The sequence below is a fragment of the Anser cygnoides genome, chromosome 2, assembly GCF_040182565.1.
Source record: "Anser cygnoides isolate HZ-2024a breed goose chromosome 2, Taihu_goose_T2T_genome, whole genome shotgun sequence".
Lineage (NCBI taxonomy): Eukaryota > Metazoa > Chordata > Aves > Anseriformes > Anatidae > Anser > Anser cygnoides.
In genome coordinates, this window is record NC_089874.1 from 11,823,500 (window position 1) to 11,849,478 (window position 25,979).

General features: G+C 44.1%; 1 protein-coding gene across 2 annotated transcripts in view; it reads right to left on the bottom strand.

Annotated features, from left to right (window-relative positions):
* ADARB2 (adenosine deaminase RNA specific B2 (inactive)) overlaps positions 1–25,979 on the bottom strand; it is a 313,325-nt gene that overhangs the window by 24,382 nt on the left and 262,964 nt on the right. For both annotated transcript variants that reach the window (XM_048047579.2, XM_013185763.3), the window contains 2 exons: positions 21,255–21,423; positions 14,261–14,412 (listed from right to left, as the gene is read on the bottom strand). In XM_048047579.2, coding sequence (XP_047903536.1) covers positions 14,261–14,412; positions 21,255–21,423 — 321 coding nt within the window. The remainder of the gene's footprint in view (positions 1–14,260; positions 14,413–21,254; positions 21,424–25,979) is intronic.

Sequence of the window (25,979 nt, forward strand, 5' to 3'; positions counted from 1 at the left end):
GTCCGTGGATGCTCCCCAGCCACCCGCTCTCTCCCTCCTGCCACTTCTCATCTTTGCCTTGCAGGACTGCTGCCTGCACTGCGAGCTCTGGTTGAAGCAATTGATTGACTTTGGCTGCTGCCAATGGATGGCTTACAAAAAGAGAATGGGAAAACAAATCACTTCAGCCCACTGGGATTAGCGGAAGCAGCAAACACATGTAGAACAGCAGAGTCAGCTGTGACCTGCCAGCCGACGCGGTGGCTGAGCCCCCGCAGATCATTTCCTCTTGGATCCCTTCCTGCTTTTTTAAAATTCAATGTGGGGAATGTGCGTGTGGGCAGTTGGCTGGACCAGGTATTGATTGGATTGAGTGGCCACAGCCAAAACTGATTCCCACCCAAAACCAGGCTCCATCATACCTTAAAAGTTTGCAGATGCTGCAAACTGCTGCTTCGGGAGCTGATTTTGGGGGAGACTGGCTGTTGCACTTCCATCCCCACTACCTGCTGTGTCGCTGGTGGGAGACACAGTGGGCACTGTCAAACTTTGGTCAAAAAAAAAAAAAGAAAAAGAAAAATCTCAGCCTCTCGGAGACGTCTCAGATCCCTCTGCCCTCAAGTTGGGTTGTGCCAGCTCTGTAGGGAAACCATCCCCATGGCTGTGTGCGCTGCCCATAGGTACAGCTCTCCTGCCTGGGGTCCCTCCTGCAGCGTTGTTCAGAGGATGCTCTGTGTATGGGATTAGCTGTCTGGGAACCGGTCCATATTCTTCTGGCGTCTCTGCAGGAAACTTTTTTAAATGCTTCTGAGCAGTGATGAGCAGCATGTTTTATTATTAAACAACAGAGGGATGGGGAAGGAAGCATGAAATTTGGACAACAAAAGGAGAAAGTGATCACTTCTGCCTAACAAATGTGTCTAGCTGTGCAACAGAGGAAATGTACAGCAAAGCCACTATGCCTCAGTCTGATCACACCGAGATCTGGAGGTATGGCAGAGCCAGACCTCTGCCAAGGGAGCAGTGAAGAGTGACTCAAGAGGCTATTGCTGTTCCGGCTGGAAGAAAGTTTTACTTTAAGTAAATTGGTTCTCTTTTCCTAAGCTTTCCCGCAGGTAAAATGAAGATAATGATGCCTCCTTGTTCTGCAAATTCATTTAAAGGTACTGCTCAAAAGCTATTTATGAAAGCCAGATGTTATTCTTTCAATAAAGATCTACCACAGGAGTCCACCTGCAGGAAATCCCCTAGGACAAAATGATTTGTTAGTGTTTCTTTCCCCATCTTTTTTTTTTTTTTTTTAAGAATATTTTCTCTAGCTGGGTCTCTCTCCCCATTTCTGACCTCTTTCTACGTTCCCCTCACTTTTTCAGCTCCTGCTCTGAACCTGTCCTGTACAAGCACTGGTCTCCTTGACCACTCTGTTTCAACTGGTTCCCCATATGCTTTGCGTACGTGCAAGGGGCCATGCAGCTGCTAGGGAATTTTATTGACCACATGACAAGATGAGCAGCCCATTATGTATGTGACTTTGATTTCACTATATATATATATATTATATTATCTAGGGTGTGGCAAAGCATCCCCCAATGTGCTGACAGAGATAGGGAGAGAGCCAGTTCAGGGATAAAAATATCAGAAGCCCTGCAAACAGCTGTTGAGCATTTGAGGAATCTAAAGCATAGGCCAACAAGCTGAATGCAGAAGATCTTAAACATTTCTGTGAGTTTCGAGGGGAATACTTGTCTAATTTTTGTTTGTCTGGATGTACAAAGGCCAAAGTACTCCAGGTCTGGTTGCTCCTGTAGCATCTCAGACCCGGCCTGCAAGTACCGGGAACTGAAAATAAAGTTTTTTTAAAGCATTAAGAAGTGTGTGTGAGACTACACAGATCATCTCACTTTCCGAATGCTCACATTAACTCAGCCCATGTATCAAACTTTGCCCTGCCCAGGGTGCAGCCAAGCAGGCAGCATTAGCTGATAGGATTCAGGCTGCTGAGGCCAGCATACGCTCACCCTGGGATGCACTTCCACAGCACCGATAAGGGGTTTTAGCTGCTCAACTGCTATTAAATTCAATGAATAGGGTGTGACTAAAACCCTCTGCTGTGCTGCCTGTCTCAGGCTGCTCACATTACTGGGATAGCCGGCACCCATGCTCCAAAAAGAGCCGTAGTATGTACAGAAAATACTAATAACCCAGACCTCTGAATGCTTTCAGCTTGGCAATGATTAAATAAATCCAGATCTGCATTTGCAACACACCTAGTTCCTTTTTAATGTCATCAAATAGTGCAGGAAGATACAAATATTGAAGAAAGAAAAAGATGTCTCGTGTTTTGCACTGGAGCTGCAGACAGACTCCAGCACACGAGCTGCTTGCTGGCAGTAAGAAATGCAGTCTGCTTGCTGGCACAGTCTGCTACGGACCATTTTAAAGCAGCCTCAGAAATATATTTATTTATGTAACAAAGTCACAAACTACAGCCTACTGCTGTTCTGCTGTTCAGCATGATCAAAGCGTCAGTGACTACGAGCATTTCTGATCTTTGCTGTGCTGCTCCTCCAACTGCTTAATCTCAGCTAATTGCAGGGGAGAAGGCGTCTGAGGATGCCACTTCAACCAGAACAAAATGTCAATTCAAACCGGAATTGGAAAGGACAAATTTAAAAATCATTTGGAGTGGATTTATGATGTGTGCTGTGCTCAGATGTGGAAATTACTCCTGAGAGTTTCTAAGATAAAAAGGTGCTGGATTATTAATTATTGGATTATAAATTTACACAGGTGGCTTGTATTCAAAATAGCATCTTGAAATCCACTGATTTCAAGGCTCGACCCTTATTTTCACATTTTCTCCAGGACCAGTTCTGGCTTAAATGGTAATGAAAAAGCCACTCTCTATTTATTATTTAGTTGAAGAGTGAAGAGGAAATGGACGGTGATTAAACAGAATCACATGAGTAAGGCTCTGTCTGAAATTTTGCTTGACTGCCTCCGAGGTTCATTTTCTATTTCCCTGCTTCAGTGGAGGCTGTTCTCTCCTCATGAAGGAAGAAATAAAGCAGCATATCTTGCATTTTTTTTCGCTCAGTGCCGGACCTTCCATTCATCAGCATAGTTTATAAAGCTTCCTTAAAGTGGTTTGAAACAAAGGGGTGGAAAAAGAGGTGTTAACATCTGACTGCCTTTGTACTTTGATGGTTGTTAGAGATGCCCATTCCTCAAGCAGTTGCTGGATAAATGAACACCATTGCAGTCTCTGGAAGTGTTGCAGTGAGCATCGCAGCATTCTGAGAGCCTTGGACACGTCTGCTTTGCTGGTAGGCGGCTGCCCAGATAAATCTCTGCCGCGTTGTGCTTTAGCAACCGACAGAGAGCAAGGCTAAGGTGAGATGGCCCAGCTTTTGGAAGCAAGAAACTTTAGGGATATTCTGAAAGGAGACTGAGTTTAGGAAAAAAGAACGGGGCCCCTCACAAAGGGCTGTGTTGAGTTGTGGGATTCATCGCACCCATAGCCAGGCAGGTAAAGGCAAAGGTCTCGTCTGAGGGTCTGCAGAGTTCCCTCCGTGCCAAGTGCAGTGATGCATCCTTCCACCTGGGAACACGCACCTGGCTTACACCAGTCAAATGTATGTGGAGGTGAATCCCTTAAAGTCCAGACATGCTTTTTAAATGCAGGCCAGGAGGCCTCTTACATCTCCAGGGAGCTCTTCTGCCCACTGCCAGAGCCATGCAGCGCCTACCATGTGCCAGAGCTCAGTTCACATCTTGGTTTTGGACCATGTCATTAAGCCAGATACGCAAGTGTAAGTGCTGAACACATAGTTTATCCAAGAACACCTGTGATCTGTGGAACTGAAATTAAAAGTTGAAATTGAACTTCTTTACCCTTTCCCTCCTCTATGAGTCTTTTCTTGCTGAAGTCCTGGCTTTGAAAAGCAGTCAGGTACCCCATGGCCTGATGAAAGGTGCTGCCTTTAGGATGTTATTCTTTCTCCTCATCATTAATCCTCAGATAACATTCATGAATATTTCTACTTCTTCCATAATTTCTCATCTGTCAATAGTTTCAAGTGACGTACAGATAACGTACAGATAAGAAAGCGAAGGGAATCTGCCCATTCATAATGCACCAATATGTGGCATTTAATCCATCTCATTGATGATGAGAAAAATGTGAAGTTTTTCAGTTGAATAGAAAGGAAATGACTGCATTATTTGTCCTTTTCTGGTTTAAGTACATGTCAATTAAATTAGTATTTTAGGTTTAAGCAGTGGTGTTAGAGTTGGTAAATGAAGGAAGGGTGTAAGAATGCTACCCCATCATAGCAAAGCTCACCACTGTGTTTTAATGAAAATTCTTCATTTTAGACCATCAAAACGCCTCCATATATGATCAATGAAGGGTAAAATTTCACCTCTTCAGGTGACATAGAACTTTTATAAAGACTTTTTATTATTTTTGTAGAACAATATGAAATGCGTTGCATGCTCATCCTAGGGGGAAGTGTTGGCTACCTTTATGAAACTAACTGCTAGCACGGGAAACAGCACTCTAACACAAGAAACCTGTTTTGGTGTTGGACTAACTTCTAAGTGAGCCCTGGTTCCTCATCAAGCTTTAACCCCTTGGGACAAAAAAACCTAACAAACCAACGAACCACAGAAATACATCAAAGTATGTACCTTGCAAACAAGTTCTCCATAATGTCTTTGAGGAACCCCTGGGATCAAAATATGAGTAACTAATTAAAATTCTCTTTAAAACAATTTGTTGACAACAAAATCATGCCCACTTTTCTCTGAAAGCTATAAATAACTTTTACAGGCAAGGAGGAATGAGCAGTCCTGGGTCAGGGAGATCCTTCACGCCACACACAAATCCAGGCTGGAGACTCCAGCCTGCTCTGGAGGAGAAATGCATTAGTATGTTAAAGACAAAAGCACAGGATCTGTAAGTGGAATTAAGATTCTGTGCATGTGGCAATCAAGGAAAGTACAACTCAAACACTTCAGGATTATTATTTTTAATTACTAATTGCTCCTCTCATCTAAAATTAGATGTGCAGTGTCGTTGCTTTGGAAGTATAGAGGCCCCTGAAGAGAAAAGTTTGGAGACCTGGCAAAAGGCTGTGTCGGCTTTGTGAAACTCCATGATGGAGAAAACTTCTGCCTCTGAAAACTTCTTTAGCCTCATCTCCAGCCACAGAGGCAAATTAGCTGGACTCAGCAATGATCAGCTGAATCTTTGGTAGTATGGACTGCTGGTGCATAGGTTAGCATCTGAGCAAAGCCAGGGCAGCAGTGCGAGATGCATGGGGACAGCAAGAGACTTGGTGGTGTGCCATCAGCTGGAGACCAATGGGTTACCTATGTCATCAGCTATGCATCATCATATCTTCTGCCTGTTTTCAAAGAAAATGAAAAAAGGTTTTCTCTTAAAGCTGGGCTTTATCTTTTAAATGTGCTTTCTGTGAAAAATTGTCAACATTCCTGGAATTGCCCATTTGGTGACAATTTTCTCCCCTGCCATGTTTTAATCAAAAAGTTTACACAAACAGAGGCAACGTACTACTCATCATAACCCTCTTTTCTTTATCAAAGAAACATGCTGTTATTCATGTGAGTTTGGGGTTTTTGTTGTTGTTTGGAAATTGGAATCTTCAAGAGTGATTTGGGAAAAAAAATGTTATGAAAGAAGCCAGCAAAATATGAAAATAGAAAATGAAGCCCAGGAGACAGAAACAACAGAAATCTGTCAATAATATTTCTGCGTTAAGATCAGCTTCAGCCCCTCCGAGGTTGGTATGAGCCTAGAGAGGCTGTGGTTCCTGCTGCATCACTGGACTTACTCAGCTCAGCTTCAGCTTCTGGAGCTGCAGATGACAATTACTGAGTGAAGTCCTATGGTCTCTGGGTGGACTAATCCAGGCTAGATCATCAGAAGATGGTCTTAAAAATCTATGAATTGCAATTGCTAAATTATCCTGAATAATGAATATTCTGAATATAATAGTCTTTAAAATATATAGTGCTTTCCACTTTAATACCTAATCTGTGCATTAATTACCCTTCCTCAAAGCTGTGACAGCTGGATACCTTTTATTGCCATTTTACGGGTATGGAAATAGAAATAGCCAGAGTAAAGTGAGCTCAAGGCTAGCTGGAGAAGTAGCAGCAGTGTCATAGTTAAGATTTAGTTGTGTTTGTCACTCTTACATAGCTGTCTCCAGATTTCTCTCTTCAGAAGACTCCAGGAAACTCCCCAGGAGTCTAAGGACTTTGAAAAGCCCTACAGATCTCAGCTGGACCTGGAGGTGCCTGACAAGCTTTATAAAACTCAGCTCATGAACTTTACCTGTGGCTCCTTCTCAGTGGAAGAGTAAATTGGACCGAATTAGATCTGAGTGGGTGCACTTTTTACCACAGGAATTTCTTCCAGTTACAGTTTGATCTTTTCTACCCAAAATACATGCCACGGTTAGATGTGTATCTCAGTCTCCAAACTCCAGCGGGCTGTTGGATGTTGGGGGTGGAACTGGAGCAGCAGTGTCCTGGAACATGTGGTCTTTTGGGCCATTCTGCAGAAATCTCAGAGAACCTTGGAACCATGGACAAATTCTGGGATAAGCAGCTTGTCTGGGTGAAAATTTCTACTGTTATTCTGAAAGCCTCTCAGCCATGACCTTTTGCTGAGTAACGTAGCCTTTTTATGACATCTGAACATTGCGTCCGAATGCAATGTTTTACACAGCAGCAAAACCCAACAACAAAAGAAAAATCAATAAATACAGTGCAATTCTCTTTGGTGATTCAAACATTCTGTTAAAATTAGGATCTGATTATAGCTGTGGAAACCTGTTTTCCCGAATCCTAACAAACACATTTTGCTTTACATGAAAGCTTTTCAATGCTGTGCCCAATGCTGGCTTTGAGCTCTCCATAGTTTCCAGCCTCTTCTTTCTCTTTTCCAAGATAGACACACACTACACAGACATATCCTTCTACAAAATCTTTTTTTCTACTTTAAAACTCCCCCTGAAACAACAGAACCCAAATAAGCCAAAGCAGCCAAGAATATTACAAGGAGAGTAAATTGGGATATTTTCAATGCATTGTCAAAGCCAAAGAGTTTTCTCATAATGTATCAGTTTTGACAAAGTTTTATAACAGAAACTGAAAAGAGGAGACCTGCTAGCTCAGCTGAGTGTCATTTTACTGGAGCCCTGATCTAGGACTTGGGAGATACAGCTTCAAGTTTCTCTTTGAGCCTAAGTGCTCTTGAATGAAAAACCCACCCTGAACTAGGCATGGAAGAAAGTGGTGGTTTTTTTTTTTTTTTTTTTTCCTACCTCTGGCTAGTCTGCTGATAACCAGGAGACATGAAAAATAAGGGATGAGATCCCATTTTCACACAGTTACTTTACTTCAAAAATTTGCCCAGAAGGTTTTGATTCGTCTCCAGCCAGTCAGTACTTTGAGACCTGAAAGTTGTCCACATAGTCGTTATTCTCCTGTCAGCTTTAGCAAAACATCACTAAAATGCCTAACTACCTGGCCTGACAGAGATTAATAATAAAATACGAAGCAACAGCAAACTTTGAAAAGATGATTAATTGGTACCAAAATCTTTTTCCAGTGTAGCAAAACCTCTTTCAAAGGCCCATTCTGGGCATGATAACACCAACACCAAACCCACCTGTGCTTTCACAGCCTCACCTCACTCTGTCCTCAGCCTTTCTAAGCCACGGGATCACTTGTTTCCCTGCTAGGTTCAGGGATTAGAGACGAATTTAGGCACTGGCAAAACAACCAGTACGGCAGGCTCTTTAGGACAACAGACATGTCCTTCGGATTACCAAAACCGATGGGATTTTCAGCAGTCAGATGCTGGGGGAGGAAGAGCTTCTTGCAGCACTGGAGGTGAATCACAGCACTGCCCGCAGGCCTCGTGTGGGGTGGGTGGCATGTGTTGGAAGAGGAAGAGGAGCTCAGCTCATCCCAAAGCTCTGTAGAGCCCTCCCCACTCCTCGCAGGCCTGATCTTGCTGTCTGTCACCCACCAGCCAGCAAAGCTGGCCATTACCAACCCCCTCAGGCTTCCCATCCTCACCATGGCCCTCCTGTCCAGGGTCCCACTGCTCCCTCGCCACCACGCTGCCTTCTCCTCAAATCCCTTTGCCCACCTTTTCCAGAAGTTTTCCTCACGGTCCCAGAACAAACTTATGCTGGATGTCGGGGAGAAATCCTTGAGCTGGCTCCAAGCAGCACCACCTCCACACCACGAGTGACGTGCACGTGCTGGAGAGCACTAGCCAGAGGTGAGTGTGCTGAGTCTACACTCTCCATATGTAGTTAACCTGAATGAAAACAGCCACGCTCTGGAACAGCATTTCAACAGTGTGGGAGGACCGAGTTAGAGAAAAGGGCAATCGCATTTAAAGCTGATGGGTTGCTCCCAGACCTGAGCAGGGACATAAGTTCCTCAGCAGGCCAGCTTCTAGCTACCTGTAGAAAGTCTTTGCATTTCCTCTGTGCTTATTTTGGCAAATTGAGGCTGTGCTGGTGGTGTGCAGGAAGGGGCCATTGCTTCAATAGGACTTGATCTCATAGGAGGCTGACAAATGGTGCTGTGCTCAGACCCCAAACCCAAACTGTTTGGACCATCCCAATCTAGCCCTAATGAAGCGAAAGGAGAATTTCACCTCAACTTCTTTACTAACCAGTTCCCGAGCCCCTGAAACAATTCAACAGCCTCATGCTGTGTCTGCCATTTCTGCAGTATCCTGTAAATGACAAAGCAATCTGGGCTGACTACAAAAATTCATCCAGTGCTGGGATTATTTCTCTTGAGGCAGTGTTCAGTGTTACAGCCTACAGTGCTGTGTGCAATTTTTTTTTTTTTCATTCATGTTACTTCTGGGCATGGTTCTCTATGATAATTTTTTTTTTCCTGAGGTCCCCCAAGGTATTATTCTGCTCAGTCATATGAAAAATAGGAAAATAATGCACCTTCATCCCAGTTCCACAGACAGGTCATTCATCAGCGTAAAATCAACTTTACAACCTAGGAGGAAGCTGCTTCACGCACTGAATAACTACGAATTTCCACAGTAGATTCCCAAGCTGCAGCAGGCCAGCAGTCACAATGGAACAAAATGATACCTGGGAGAACTTGTACAATGGAAATAAATAGTGTCCAGGCCCCAGTGATGACAGATAGCTACTCCTGATTTTCCTAACAGGGGTATATATCAATCTGTTAGAACCTGTGATAGCTACAGATACTTGATTTCTGTTCAGGTCACTGAGTTGTTTAGATGGTTCTTGAAATGCCTTTTCCTCCTCAGTATCTACTCACAAGAACAGATTTTTTTCCATTTAAACAAAATGTGGGACTGGCAGAAGGAAGGCAGAGATTTCTCCCCTTGCACTTTCAGTAACGTCCCCCCAAACCAATGCAGTTGGGTGTGATTCTAGCCCAGGAGGTGTCTGTCATAAACATCTTCACTGTATTTGCACCCTGCTACCTGCCTGCAGGACCCTGAATGCAGAGCTATGGGGCTGAGAGTCTCCTGACAGCTGCAGGTCATTTATGTCCCTCTCTTGCAGATGGACAGGTTCCTTAGCTTCTGTTTGAATCTGGCCCTCTTCAGCCACTTTGCCCAGGACAGGACTTTCAGATAATCTGGTTTGGGTATCTTATGCTGCTGCAGTCTGGGTCAGCCCCATCTGAACACAGGGCTGATTCTCTGGTGTGAGCAGAGCAACCCTTCAAGGCAACCCCATCTCTAGGGGTTAACAGAGACCATCTTGTCTGAGCATGGGATGTAAAATCCAGAAGCCAGAGCCACAAGCACGGAAAGCACAGGTTTGTACAGGGAAAGCATGCTTGAATTAGAGAGGGCAAACTTGTCTTTCAGGGTACTCCTCAGCTCCCCAGCTTCTGGGAAAACTCCAGTGCACATCTTCTCCCCAACACATCACCTACTAAGGCAATGATCCAGCTCACGTGGTCGCAAGTGGATCCTGTTTAGATGAGAGCGCTGCTGAATGTGTGTGCATGAGAGCTTCAGCACAGCTGTAGGTTAATAGACAAGCAGGAGGAAGACCCCATGTGGAGCAGACGCAATGGTGTGTTTCAGACCTAAAGGGAGCGTGGGATAAAGTGGGAGCTGGGCTATCAAGGAGTCAATGGTACAAGGCAATACAGCATGTTAGCAAGAGATAGAAAAGCAGCCCAGGGGACAAGAATGGAGACAAGCCCTGGGGCAGATTCTGTTTGTCTCTTTCGCAGTCCATGTAGTGAAAAAAAAAGAGAGTGCATCTCGAGGAGAAAGATGGACAAAGAGGTAAAATCCTGCCAGGGAAGGAGTAGTGGGGAAGTGGAGGATTTATTAGCTCAATTTTTAAGCAATTCATTTTGCTTTTCAAGAGGTTCTTAAATAATAAAAAAAAGAAGCCAGCGAGTCAAGAAGCCCTAAATTAGCTGGAAAGGTACTTCAGCAAATCAAGGGCTTGATTGTTCTATGGTTTGCCCTAGATTCAGGAAAAGGTGTAAAATATGCAACAGTTACTGTAGGGCTAGCTGTCCCCATGGCTGCAGCTCCAGCTCAGGAGATGGAGTGTGTGATATGTAATGGGAAATACCAGCCTCCTTCAAACCTCCAGGAAATCAATGTTAACTTTGTGCTGCGGTACTGCTGGCAGAAGGCAGAAATACAGGCATACCTTGCTCAGATGTACACAAAAGAAAAAAGTACTGGAGAAGGAGACGAGCTGACCTAGAGCACCGAACTGAAGCAGGGCAGATGTGTGTGAAGGAGTAATTAGAGAGCGGTGAGGGCACTGAGAACTTGCTGCTTCATGATATAGCTGGGCTACAGCCTTGTGGTTGGAAAATGAGGAAGGGAAGAGAGTCTTGGGATGGAGACTGGCTGAGGAGAAGGAGCCAGGATAAATCCATACAAACTCTCACAACAGCCTGAAACCCCTCTGGTATTTCCCAGCCTCTCTATTCCTGCGATACCATCGAACCTGGCTGGTCTCTCCCCCTGCTCTCTCCCGCCCCTGCACCTCTCCTCTGAGCCTCCTCCCCTACTCTTGGATTGTACCAGCCTCTTCCAAAGCTTCAAATTTTCTTGAATCCCCTCAGAAACTCTTCCAGCTGCGTGACCTACAGCCAGCAAAAAGAGTTAGAAAACTTCACTCCATGCTCACAGCAGCCCTGTACCAGCTGGATTTTGCCTCTGTTAGAGCTGGCTTGGGATACATCAACAAACAAGTTGGCTCCCCTCAGACCCATGAAGGGCATCATTGCAAATCAATGCACGATTTGCTCTCTTTGGCCCTAATCTCTTATTTTTCTGAGTGAAGCTAGCATGGGTGTGGACTCCCTGACCTCTCCTGCTCTGCATTGCAGCCATTCCCAGGAACCATGGTAAGGTCAGATTTTCACACATGCCACTGACTTGGTACCCAGCACTATCCAGCAAGAAATAAACTAGGTTTCAAGTGCATGTTAGCTTATCTCCTCCCTTACCAGAACAAAGCGCATAAGAAGAAAATGTGAGGCCTCCCTGAGGGTGCTGGGAAGACACGGTGGATAATAGGAAATTTTTGGAAGGAGATTTGAGAAGTGGATTTTACTCACTCCCTATATTGATAAAGGCTTATCATACTCCTTTGCAAAAACAGAAACCACATGGCGAGACACTGTTTTTAAATGTTAATGCATCTTTAGAGAATAATCAGTAACGTTTGATGGCTTGTGCTAGCTCTAGGAGAAGCCTCTTTGTTGTTTAAGAAACGAAACAGCATTCATCTGGAGTTCCTTGTCATTACTGGATGAAAGAAAGGTTATTTCTGTAGTTAAAAAAGAGACGGAGAGAGGGAGAGAGAGAGAAGATCTGAATGATAAACATTATAAAATACTTATCTTTCCAGATGTCTCTGGGATAATGTGAGCTAAAAGGAAATGCTTATCTCACTGAAGGACAGCTTTTGGCAACATTGCTTTTTATACAGAGCTAAATTCTCTTAAGAGCATGGGACAAAGGTAGAGGGAGCTGCTTATAGCAGTGAAATACAAACCAGATGTGGTGCCCCTTCAAGTCCTGTTATTGAATCACTCTGTAACCTTTGGTAAGCCACACAGCCCTTTGTGCCTCAGCTTCTGCATCAGGGCAACAACTGGTATAATAACCATCATGAAAAGTATTTTTGTGGCCCCTACAAGCTCACCCTGTGAATGCCAGGTGTTGCATGAAACTATATCTCTAATGCAGCTTCCTGCACGCCGTTATCTAAAGAAGCATTCCCTCATTAGCTGGCAGATTTATATGTTTGTTGAGGCAGTCCATGAGCCAAGCGGGGCCTGAAGTGCCTGCTTCCTTGTGCATGCGAGAGCTGCATCCAGTCCCGGATAGTCTGCGATCGTTCTCGAGAATGGACCTCATTTTAAAAATAATAACTAATTTCGGTGCTTCCGATTCTGGTGTTGAGAATGGAGAGCCCCAGGAAGCCTGCCTTCTGGAAAACATGAGGGCATTTAACCAAAAATAAATCTTTTCTGATATCTTTTAATATGCACAAAAAGTGCGAGGCCAAAATCGCCTCTCATTTTTGGTATTCATAGGTACTTGCTTTTGTTTTCAGTTTTATTTATAAGGTGGTGCCTGTGTATCCTCATTTTGCTACCTCACCATGAATTTGTCTATTTGCTGCTTGCCTTTTAAAAATTTCCTTGCTTTTCTTTATTTTATATGCCCTGCTGATAGAATGTAGAAATCATGTCTGGAAAGGAAGAGTATTTTCTTTCTGAATAGGTGCATTCTCTTTTCTCGCCCCAGCAAGCTGCCGTTTCACACATGACAAAAAGATTCCAGTCTGAGGAGAATAATACTTAATCGTTAATAAATAACTCATACAAATAAGAACCGGGAACGAAACCACCATCTGATGAATTTGCCTGTGAGGAAGTTAGGTCATTGTGTGACCTTGGATGATTAATTTTACATTCCTGTGTCTACGCTTTCCCCTCCATCCGTTCTTCTGTCTTGCCTGCTTCACATTCAAGGTAGTCAGGGCAAGGACTGTTTCTCATTATATGTACATTTAGCAATGAGGACTATGAGCATTATGCCACTGTAAAATGCAAGTATTGGAAACAGTGCCTAGGGACAGCAATAAGTGTGCACCTCGTGCAGCATGCACTAGATCATGGAGTGACAGAGACTTGTGATAACAAGACACAGATCTCATGAGTCCACTGTCCCTTGGTGGGACCAGGCCCTGAGGCCAGGCAGAGGTAAAGGTGGTGCCGTGGGTTTGCAGCAGGGACATGCCTCCTCGCTGGTGGGGCAATGACAGCGATGTGCACGTCTGTGGGGGGCTGACATCATGAGATCACTGGGACGTGTGGAGAAGATCGGTTGTCCCTTCACGGCCAACAAGCTCTGCAGGTCTCTTGGTGGCATCCACATTACCTCAAGGTCTGATTTGTTTACCTCAGTTGCGGGATCACCTCTAGAGGACAGCTCCTTGTAATGTCATGTGCCTGTTTAAGTATCACAGATATGGGCCCAGGGTCTCCAAGGCTGGCCTGCTGGTCTCTATCTAGTTCCTCTGCCACGCAATGACCACGTAGCTGGTCTGACCCAGGCAGGATGGTCTGTGAAGGATTCTTCCCAGAAGGGTCTTGACAGTGTTTGCTGCAAGAGCAGGTGGTGTTTGGAATGAACCTGACCTTCGACCAGCACTACAGGTGCCTTATCTCATATAATTGATCTACCTCACACTCCAGCCACTGCAGCTTGGACAGCTCAGGTCTGGCATAAACACAGCCCCTCAACCCATCCACACTGCCTAAGCCTTGATAAAAGTGCATGCAGCCCCAGCTGGATACCTGATCCTCTAGTCCAGCCAAGAATCTGTTTGATCGTGAGGACCCTTCCCAAGGCATTTTTTAACGCTGGGGTTGCATTTCCCAGCATGAAGTGCAGGCTCCAGGGTATTGCCCAGCAGAGCCATGGAGCCTCAGGTAGGCAGAGCAGTTCCAGTTCTGCCCAGCTCTGATTTTCCCCCTACACCTTCCCTCCCAACATGCAGGACGGAGCACCAGCCCCACCGCCACACACATGCCACACAGCCCTGCTGTCGACCAAAACACATTTTCTGCAAGCAAACGAACAAAGAAAGGTTTGGTCTTAAAACAAACAAACAAACAAACAAAAAAACACACAAAGGGGAAAAATGAGAGAGAATTTTTTTCTTACAGTCGGTTGTGATTTCATAGGGGGAGTTGAGGCGTGCGTCCCCGCAGGGCGAAGTGCTCACGTACAGATGGAACAGGATGTTCTCCTGCAGCCTGTAGCCTCCCTCTTTTAATCGCACAAAGATTGATCGCTCCCAGTCTTCTCGCCGTTTGCTATGATCACAAAAGAGGTTCCAGGTCATTTGTTACACGCCAAATCAGAAACATTTCTGCTCTCTCTCTGTGCTTTTCTCCCTCTGTTTGTTTGTTTTTATTAGCACCTGGCATCATATATTTTGCCTGGTGACAAGAAGAGAAAAGCAATAAGCTTCTCCAAGTGAAGAAATGTTTGAAGGGGGTCAAAACTGTCAACATGCTTTTGGCTTGCTTACCTGGAATATATTCTAATGACAAAGCATGTGGATTTTTGAAGGGTAGCTCTCTTCCTCACAAGCACGGATACATAAACACATTGATTTTAAAGAGGTTCTGGCACATAAAGAAAGGTAAAGTTTTCTTAGGCAAATCAGACCTGCTTATCAGTGTGCCTAGCCATGTGTTTAAATCCCGTTAACATGACCATAACTGAGATGTGTGTTTCTATGCTCCACTGGAAAAGCTCTCTAACGAAGCACCCAGAGTTTCTGATCCCTGCCAACCCTCCCAATCCCTGGGCACTGCTTTTCCTCCCCTTTCAACCAGAGCCACCCATGAGCACCCCATCTAAGCCAGTAGCATCTCCATGGTCTCTTGGTGTTTCTGGAAATCGGAAGCCGTCCTGAAAAGCGCAGACAGGACTTCTGCAGGCTTTTCTCAGCTGAGATGAAAAAGATACTTATTAAGATGAAGCTTTTATCTGCGAAGTGGTTCAGCAGCTAGATGGGGACACAGAGCTCATATTCCATTAGCAACAGCTGCCCGGGAGGCCAAACCCTCCCCGTCCTGCAGTTTGCAGCAATAGCTCACATTAGGGCTATGCTGTGGCGGTTTCTCAGATGATTTACATTTGTGAAGACATGGGTGATTTCTCTGACAGACAGCTGCCTCTGACATGTACATTTGGGCAACGATTATCACTTTGAAGGTGAAAATGTGATCAGTGAAATTCTAATGAAAGACTTCTTTCCCTCGGATGCCCTGGTCCTTCCCTCAAAAACTCGAGGGTCTTTTTGTAGGAATGTCTCTGAGCAGAACTGCGTTTGCAGGTGATGGTTTCCCTAAGAGGCTCCTAATAAAGCCAGAGTCCTACCCATTTAATTCACCCTAGGACAGACCATTAACCGATGCAATTTCTGCTGGTCTCTCTGCCTCCCGTTAGAGCAAACAGGGGTGCTTTTTACCCAGCCTCAGAGCAAGTCCTTGGATTTCATCCAAGCTGCCTCTGCCTGTTTTCTCCCAGAGCAGCCTCTGTGCTATTGAAGCTGTTTGGCTGTCACTCTTCCGTGCTTTGGGTGTTTTGTCATTTTTTGATGCCGGGATGCGTTTGCTGTCAGGAGGAATTTACAGGCACATTACCTTGCCTGCCAGGGGCACGGAGCCGTGCCGGCTCCTTCCTTCTTCTGCAGGCTGCGGTGGAATTTCCCAACCACACTAATTATATTATCGCCCTGATGCAAGCCTCTGAAATAATAAAATACCCGTAAGTCCTGCTGCTTGGACTTCAGAGCGAGTGCAGTTGGTTTTAAATAATTCACTGCAAAATCAGATGGGAGAATACAAAGCTGTGCAGTCCTGGCACCTGCTATTAGTATGTTAAACCGTATTAGTGTGGGGGGCAGCTTCTACGACTTGGAAACAGTTGCTATGTAGGGATGGAGCAGTCATGTTTTGGGCTGGGTTACAGGAGTTCACAGCAATCGGCACCCATCCTGTGGCTGTTTTTTAACCTTGCTCTCTCCCTCCTACCTCGAAGGGTCTGTGGCCAGTGTGGCTGATGGGTTGGGCAATGGACAGCTGCTCTAAACACAGGCAGCTGGAGGGCAAGGCAGCTTGGCTCTTCCTCCAGGGGGGATGAGCTCCTCCGTACCACATACGCTCTTGACCTGCCGCTGGGGTGGTTTTCTGGGGGTTGAACGGTTGAGCTGAAAGGAGAGATTCATCCCTGCGCAGTGGCTGAATGGGTTTAGTAACAAAACTCTGAGGATATTGTTATAAATGAGTTTTGCATGTAATTACTACAGTGGCTTTGCAGGGATTCTTGTCTGTGGGAGACTTGGGGACCCCACAAGGCTTCAGACCCCAGGGGATGCGGGGACCTGGTAAAAGTGGGCTGTGTGGAGCACTAGAGGCACTTCTGCAACGTCACTTCTCACCCTTGTGAGCGGGGAAATGAGTCTGAGGTGGAAGGACGTTGCCAAGCCACGCTGTACGGCCATGCACACCTGCATGAAGCAATGAAGACAGAAGCCCATAGTGAGCCCACAATGTCATTCATTCTGTGAGTGGCATTAGTGTGTCACTTCCACATGTGGACAGTGGCTAAAAGAGCAGAATTTGTCCCTAAATCTTTGCCTGTTGTGAATTACTGCAGCAGAGTCAGAATTTGAGGCTCATTCAAGAGAAATGCTTAAGAAAGTGCTAATTTTAATCTTGCGCTTAAGTTCATTATTTAATATTCATGCATATGTTTTGAGCTGACTTCAAGAAGATTTCAGCATGTACTAACGGTTTAATCTATGTGAAGTGTTTTGCTGAAGCAAGGCCTTACTCTCTAAAAGAGGAGCAGAGGAGCTATTTTTAGTATATAAATGTTGGTACGGGGAGTTTCTAGTGCTATGTGCATTGCCTGGCATAGAGCACAGCATCCTAGAGAAATTAAGAGCAGGCTTAAAAAGGCTGTGTCCATTGAGAGGCTAGTAGGACAAAAATAAGAAATAGTAGATGTACAACAAATAGCTGGCATTTCCTAGAAAAAAAAAATTGACTGTACTGGATGAAGACTGTTCCTTACTTTTTACGTATAAAATCAAGAGTGGTTTTCATATAAACCTCTTGAAGAACTACTGGTAAAATCAACCCTCTGGTACCAGTAGGGCTACTACAGTGGTAAGACTGTTACAGTGCTGATTCATTTGAAGAATAGCCCATTAGTTTTAGTTTTCTTTAAAAAAGAAGACTTGGATTTATTTTTTCTTCCCTATTCGCCTGTTGATGTAAATAATCCCACTGAAGTCAACATGAATTTTACTGCCATCATTGCAAGATAATCAGACTAAGATATTTGTGTACTTTTTGATGGTGAATTTTAGAAAAAGCTTCTCAAAAGTTCTTTCTCATCCTTCTTTTGTACATCAGAAAACTTGCGTCTTACTTTTCATCTTTTTTGTAAAAGTCCTGAGAACTTGAGGATTATGGTTGTCATAAAAATGAAATCTGGGAGGGGCAGGGGTTTTAATCAGACTGGTTAGAAACTGTCAGGTTTTAGTTGTGCTTTTAGCTTTTATTTAACTCAAGCTCTTGACAACGAATTGTTGAAAGAGAGTTTCCCTTTGAAGTGTTTGTCACTCTTGCTTCTTAGAGAGGATAAAGTTCCCCTTCTGGAGCTATCTTCCACAAGAAAATTCAGGAAAGCTGCACCTTTACCACTTAGCAATATGAAGAGAAGGAAAAAATGTAATTTACATATTGCTGCAACTTTGTCTTGTGGATGGGATTATTCTACATTTTAAATATCTGAAGCAGTCACCCTGTACTATCTTTACAGCAGTAGAAAAAAATTACCCCAGTACATGGCAATTCACCTCGCCTACAATAGATACTTTAAATAGGTCTGCTGAATCACACTCCAGAGAGGCCCATCTCTCTTCACTGATGATAAGAGGAGCCTTGGGGTATCTAGTTCACAGTTGACTAACTTGTAGACATCTCAAGCAAGGTGTCAAGAACTAAAATCAGCTCAGTGAATCCATCTCTCCTGGACATTCATTCTCTATCCTGGCCCTCGCTCTCTCTAGCCTCCTTGTCCCTGCTCTTTGAAGCTTCCAGGCTATATTAAGAGAAGCAGAAGTTTTGTTTTCTCTGAAGTTAGTGGCACTATTTGTAAATGCTGGAGAAGTGGTTCCTTTACAAGGAGAACATCACTTTGAAAAATAAGTCTTTTACTGGAAATTCCTGAAGTTTTAAATCCAGCTGTGGAGATCAATTCGAGCACATAGGCTCAGTGGGAAGACGTATGACAAAATAGGGAATACTATTTACTATGTCCCACAGAGCCACCTTTTCTGTTCCATAGGGAGGGATGGAAAATCTAAGCTGAGACATGTACTTTGCTTTCATTATGGTTTTGGTTAGGGAACTGTCTTTCTGGTCTCAGTTTGTATACCACTTTGTACAACAGATTCCAGGAGAGGACTTGAATTTGGGTTAGGTTAATGCAAGTGCATAACAACACAGAAATCCTGTCTGTGTTTCCCCCAAGCCTGAGGAGTTAGTATACAGGGAGTCCCAGTGGAGCTGAGTTAACATATCTGTCCTAAAAAAGCTGTCTTTCTATGTCCTGAAAAACTCATCTTTAGCTATGCAGCAGCACAATGTGGCTTCTCTGCCAGTGGGAGTTCTCTCCTTTTATAGAGAAAAAAGGGGAAATGTGACTTTAATATTCAGTAAATGCATTTTTCATTTCATTTTAAACACCCCCATTCTCTTTCATGACAAAGCTCCTGACGATGGCCTAAAACTGAATGCAGCAATAGATACTGTAATGTAATTGGAAAATATATTACAACACGCAGTTTTGCTTCCACATGGATTTTAAGAAAGCAAAACCTGATTTGACAGTATCTTCAGCCCTGTCTTTCAAAGGTGCTTAGACTTGACAATTTTTGGTTGAGATTTTTATTATATGTGCTGGTCAGGGAAGCAGTGGTGTCTGCTCTTGGCTGAACAGGGAGTGATTTGAAGTTATTGTGAACAAAGCTTGTGCTGCGCTGAGGATTCTCTTAACAAAAGACTGTTAACATTGATCCAAATAAAATAATAATATGACTGAACATGTTAGGGAAGTGAATCAATACAATAGTTTAAGATACAGTGGTAACACTTGTTTCCCAAGAGACTGTAGCACAAAGCAAGTACTAGGGTTGCTACACTGCTGAAAACATAATAATTTAATGTAAACTTGAAAGCAATTCAGATTGAAATAGAGAGAATATTGTTTTTTATTAAACCCTTCAAGGCTCTTGTCCTCCTTTGTCAGCCAAGCTCATCTACTCAATATACTCTCGTGTCTTCAACCCCAGCCTGAAGTGAAAATAACCACTATTTCTATTAGCATTGCTTTGGAGCCAAAAATATCATAGGTGCTCACAAGAACACAGTCTTTGTGTCTGTGACCTGATGCAAACCTTCTGAAGACAAAGGGAGTTTTTTCACCACGGTTAATGGCCTTCAGACAAAATTTCATGAAAATGCCAAGAAGAATGGAAGGCAGAAGAACGGTCTGTAGCTAAGGGCTTTTGATTTCTTTCCTTCCTTGCTTCCTTGGTTCCTTCTGTAAAAATAAATGCCACCTCAGCTTCACTTCTGCTTGGATTTCATAGGATCATAGGATTTATAGGATTCAGACTGAAAGAGGTCTCAGCTCTCTAGCTAGGTAGCACAAAGCTTTATCCAGTTGCGTCCTGAAAACCTCCAAGATGGGACTGCACAACCCTGCTGGGTGCCCTGTTCTACTGTGTGCCTATTCCCCTGTGGACAGTTTGTCCTTATATATCCAGCCTGAGCTTCTCTTGTTCCATCGCATGCCTGTTGTTTGTCATCTTCACCACAGTCAAGACCTCCTTTCCCCCTTTTTGCTGACCTCCCATAGGTTCTGCTGGGTCAGCCATCTTGTTTCCACATTGACCAGGCCCAGTTCCCTCAGCCTCTCCACACAGGCCAAGTGCTCGTGTCCTTCAGCAGGTGGCCTCTGCTGAACCTGTTTCAGATGGTAGATGCCTTTCCTGTACTGGGGGACCCCAAACTGACCTTGGTTGTAGATGTGGTCTAATGAGTGCTGAGTGGAGAGGAGTAATCACATCCCTCAGCTTTCATACAGCCTGTCATGCTGTTGACTCTCTTTGCTGCCTGGCATGCTGCTGGCTGATGTGCAGGTGGCTGCCAGCCCCTCGTCTCTGTTCAGCAGAGTTGCCCCAAACTGTGCTGTTGCAGGTCATTCTTTCCTTCTCAGTGCAGAACTTCTTGTTTATCCTTATTGAATTTCATGTTGAAGTTCCTGCTGGCCCATTCCCCCAGCCTGTCTGAATGGCAGACCAGCCCCTCAAGTTTGTCAACTGGTCTCACCACAGTCTGGTGTCATTTGCAAAGCTTATGAGCAAGCACTCCATAGCCTTTTCCAGATTGCTGATGGAAATTTTTAGCGAGGTACCAGGACAGACCCTGGTGGTATCCTGCTGGTTACCAGCTTCCAGGCAGTATATGACCCATTAATCATTTAAATGGTAACAAGGTGGGTTTGACTGAAGACAGGAACAATAATTCCTCCATAGTAACTCTACATGCTATAACATTTTAGAACATCATAAAGAAGGAATGAGTGATAGCATCTTGCACTTTGGCACCAAGTTTACTGTACTGTTAACACTCACTGGTTCTCTAGTGAGTCAATGAAGGCATTAATGATCAGTAAATCACCTCCTTGAGGTATTTCAGCAGCAGCAAGGAAGACAGAAAAATGTCTGCAGAGAGCAGAATGACCCCCTTCCAGTCTATGGTTAGTGAATGATGTTAATAAGCCTGCACGTAAAGATTTGTACAAAATCATCAGGCTTCATAAAACCAAACTTTATGAGTCATGTCTAATAGCTACTGAAAGAAAATCAGCTGAAGTAAAGGAGCTCATGACCCAACACTCCAGACTACCTAACACTCATTTTGTACTGTACAGTATATTGGTCCTTCATCAGCCAAAGACTCAGAAACAACACCATCAAGAAACAAATAGTTCCAATGTCTGGAGGATGGATCTGTTCCACTGAAGGCCATATAACATTCACTAAGCATCAACAAAATTCATTTACCTTAAGTGTAGCTCCAGCTGTGAGTAAAGGAAGTGAATAAATGCCCTTCTTGCAACAATTTCTGCATGGCAGTCGTTGACCGCAAGCCCTTTGTCATTAATGTATTCCCCATTTATACATTTGGTACCCGATGACAGCACAATAACCTGAGCTTGCCTGATGTCCAAACCTGCAGAAAGAAAAACAAAAGTGTTGTGAAACTGCCTGGGGGTGAGTATGATATCATAATTTTTAAAGTTCGCAAAGCCCACACTTTGGTGTGGCAGCTGAGATGGCCGTAACAGGATGCTTGTGGAGGTGCTGATATGGCCTTTGGAATATGCAGGAATCTCACATCTCAGTGTTATTAGAATAATAAGGGCTCTATTTCAGTCTTGCTGCTAATTCCAAAATAAAACCTTGCCACAATGTTTACTTGTTAAATCAATAACTACATCATAGCAGTGCATATGCTGTAGAGAGGTAATAAATATCTCCTGCAGTGCTGATAAATGGCCAGGTTTTTATGAGCTGTTGAAGACATTTTCTGGTGGGAACACACACTCCCTGTAATGTTAGTTTTCATTGCTGTTGCACTAGAAGTGCTAAATAAAATGCAAGTAACACTTCTGGAGCTGCTCTTTAAAATGTCAGAGAACAAACAGATATGATTTTCAGTAGAGTCTCCTTCTTGTTTCTCCAAGAGCAGTTACCTCAGTGCCTCTTCTGCTGTGGCCCCAGGGGTGGAGCATTCCTCTCTGAGACCAGCTTTATTTGTCCACTGGCTTTCCAGATAACAGTGATAGCAATTGAAAAACATGCCTTTCTTGGTTCAGATAGACACTTTCTAGGATTAAGTCCTCATTTCTCTGGAGTCAGTGGCAAAGTGCTCACAGACTTCAACAGGACCTGGGTTTCACTGGAAACGTAGCTCATTCAGCCCTGCAGACAATTTGAAAGAATAGCTAAGAATGAACTGAGCCCAAACTAAAATTACCTACTGAACAGCACATTTCAGAATGCATCTCTCTGAAAAAGAAAGAACAGAGGAGCAGCTCTTGGAAAAAAAAAAAAAAAGGATTTTTCTGGCAGATGGGTGCTTCCTCTAGGCACGACAAAGCAGTCTAAGAGCATCGGACTGTGTTTGACAACTGTACATAAGTACTGTGAGTAGGCAAACACATTTACAGAAGAGGAAATCCGGCTGCTGGAGGTTGGGCGCACCCATGTAGAGTCGCTTGAGATGCCCTTGGTGTCCTGCTTAATCTTTGGCTGCTGCTCCAGGGAGGAGGGGGTGTCCAGGCGGTTTTGCGCCCTCCACAGTTGTCTCATGTGGAAATCCATGAAGTGACTCAGTGGAAACAGATGCCTGCCTTTAGGCAAACAAATGAAGCCCTCAAAGTTTTCACCATAGAGTGAGTAAAAAAAAAATCGCACCACGGGCTAAATGCTTCTGACTTCAACACATTTTACTGGAGAATGAATACTGAATCCATACACGCTCTTGCTTTGTTCTTATTTCTGTGATCTTATTTTAGCTGTAAAAAAGCTTTAGGAATAATTTTATAGAGTCAGCAATCTTTATTTTTCTAATGATGAAGTCTATTGAGTGGCAGAAAAAAAAAGCAGAGACTTTTCTGCATAGGAAGCACCATGCTTGGGGCCATGTTCTCTCATAAGACCCATAGGTTTGATCTGAGAAAACAGCAGAACAAAGAAACGAATATTTTAAACTTAAAGGCCTGGTGTTGCTGATAATGTCCCAGTTTGTAAATAGAACTAATGATACATCTCAATCTCAACACAGCACTGGTACTAGTGGTTACCATGCTTAATGTATATAATAGGAGATGACTCCAAAATTATCTCATGCCTATACCAATATGAGAGCTACATTGTAGTCCAAAAGGTTCAGTAGTATCATGGCATGGCAGCATTGTGACATTTGTGGGTGAGGTGTACGTGGTGTGAAAAAATTCAGCTAATCACACCTGATGCCTTGGTCATGGCAGTCTCAGACAGAAGTTGTTTTAGGTCTTAGTGACAAAGTGCACGTCCTGGTATACCTGTGTCTGTAGTTTCATCTCTCGTTATTAGAAGAGCTCACAGTCTAGAAAACCCAGAGAATCCTGCTTTTATTACTTGATAAAAAGGTGAGGTGGACAAATGGCTCCGTCCATACAAAGAAAGGTATTTATACTCTCGTATATAAGAATTGCTTTGGTGCTTTAGGGGCACTGCCTTCATGAGAAAAATAATGGGTTTAGATCAGATTGATGTCAGTCTAGTTAGCTGTGTCCTTTGCATGGGTTAATACCAAGCATTTCATGAGGCACTGCCTGCAACAAAGGTGTCTGAGTCCTGCTCTGCATCTCAAGGACTGGCTTACACTTTTCTGAACAATACATAGTGGTTTCCTTGGTTGGAGGGTTCGTGACAAGACTCGGCTATTTTTTGGTGCTATTTTATTTACTCAGAAATGTCCATAGAATCTTATTTTCCCCCATACAGTAGAAGTAAACCAGCAAGAGGCAGTTCCCTGATTCAGAAACCCATGAGCCCTCCCTCTGCTATCCCGCACCTGAGGAGACCAAATCAATACTCCTCAGGGCACTGACACCAGCTGCTTCTTTCTCTTTTTATCCTGACTTTCTGCTTCTTTCGCCTTCTGAAGTATGCCCCTAACGTGCCTCCCCTTCTCCCCCTTCACCTCGCAGTCAATGCACCGGGCTCTGCACCATCTGGGGGGGTACTTTACTCACCTACCCCCCACCTCCCCCATCAGTCCAGTGCTCTGTGGGATGACTTTCATTATTTCAAACATTTGTTTTTCCATAAGTTATCTCGTCTAGCATGAGTGCAAGGTGATTAGCGTGCTCAGTGTTTTCTGCGAGGTTTAGATTTATTCACAAATGAAACAGCCTTACGGAGTCACCCGGTACTTGTTGATGCAGCTGTGGTATGAATGCCTCTGATGTTGTTTGCTATTACAATGCCCACACACACCGTGATAGCAAAGTTTGCTTGGGATGTTTGTTTTAGGGTGACATTAGCTCCATATGTTGGCTTTCAGTGACACAGGGCCCAGCAGGTAGCTGTGTGTGGGCACAGCCTGGGGTGTCAGCCAGTCCTGGCAAGGTGCACGTTTGCTCAGCATCACTTTGATGGTGCCTGGGGCTGTAGGCAGCAGTTTCCAAGAATTTGCAGAACTGGTCTGAGCATTAAACACTAAAAGTCTCCATGTATTTTCCATTTACAATGACAGAGAATATTATCTGTGTTCCTCCGTGCTCAGAAATACCCAAGAGTTACGTCTCACTACTAAGGCTCTCCAAAACACAGGGGTAAATGACTTATGCACTAGCTCTGAAATATTTACACCTCACTGGGGAGCCAAATGGGGAAAGTGATCTGTGACCAATATACCACCATTCAGCACTGCATGTGAGGGTACCCTGCATGATGAGAAATATGTCCAACAGCCTGACGTGTTCGTGGGCATATATGCTAACAGATTGTCCTCTTGCATCCCTTATCTCAAGTGTGTACATAGAGTTGGAGGTTTATCCCCTGTCAAATGCTTGCTATTACTTCCAATGAACATAGGGGGAATTTGTCTGTGAGAATAAGGTATATGATGCCCAGCTGATGCAGCCAAATTTTTAACACAAACTGAACACATTGGCATTGTAGGCATCATTTCCAGCTCTTGAGCCTACATACTTTCTGCAGTGATTCAGAATTAATAGGCACTTCTATGCATTTCTCTATGTTACATAAAAATGTCATTACTAACTTGTTGTTAATATTTACTTCGTATTTTATTTTGCTTTCAGAATACTTCAGATTTCTTAGGGGATTTCTGTTTACGAGAGTCAAGCTGCCTCCTAAACACTGATTAATTTAACCTCTAACGCGTGGCAGACCTAGACAGAGCACATCTTCAAGTTATGCCTAAGAAAGCGTTGGGTGTGGCAAAATCCTAGCACTGTCACCTAATCCTGTCACCATCGGCCCTGTGCTACAATCCCTGCTTCAGGGAGTGCATCAGGATATGATCCTAGAGGAGGATTATTCTTGCCAAGATCCACATTCTCACTGAGGGAAGCCAACCTCAGATTAAAGACCCAGGGTTCTCACTGTGTTCAAGTCATTTGACAAACAAGAAGAAATGGGCTACATTATTGTGACCTTAACTCCTGACCCATTGATTGTCAGAGTTCTTGAAGCATTTTTTTCCCTCGCTGCCTTGCGAGAAGTAATGTTTGAGAAGACATTAGGTTAAAAGTAACTAGTGAACGATTTATAACAGGCACCTGCATTAGGTTTCTATTATTTGCCTAAAGCCTCCTAATAGTTTTCAATTTGAAAAGGAAATGGAGCAGAGGAAGGGAACTGGGGAGCTGTGTCAGTGTGCAGGCTGGGGACCAGCTAACGCCGTGTTCACAGGGACAGCTGGGAGAGCAGCAAAGGAATTTTTATTCCCCCTTTTATTCCCCCAAACGATGCCAATTAATTAGTTGCATTATAGAACAAAAATACAGTCATAAATGCCTCACCCACTCGGCTGACAGGTCCAGTCTCATGGTGTGGGGAGGTAACGAGTCCGTCTGGTGCTCTGCTGGAGGCCTGAGCCCCCCTCGAGCCCCCTGAAGGCCAGGAAGGCTGGGTCCCCTCTCATGGTTGGGGGCCACCTCGACCCTGCTAATACTAAATTTTTTGGCGTCAGTGACGCTCCAGACTTTC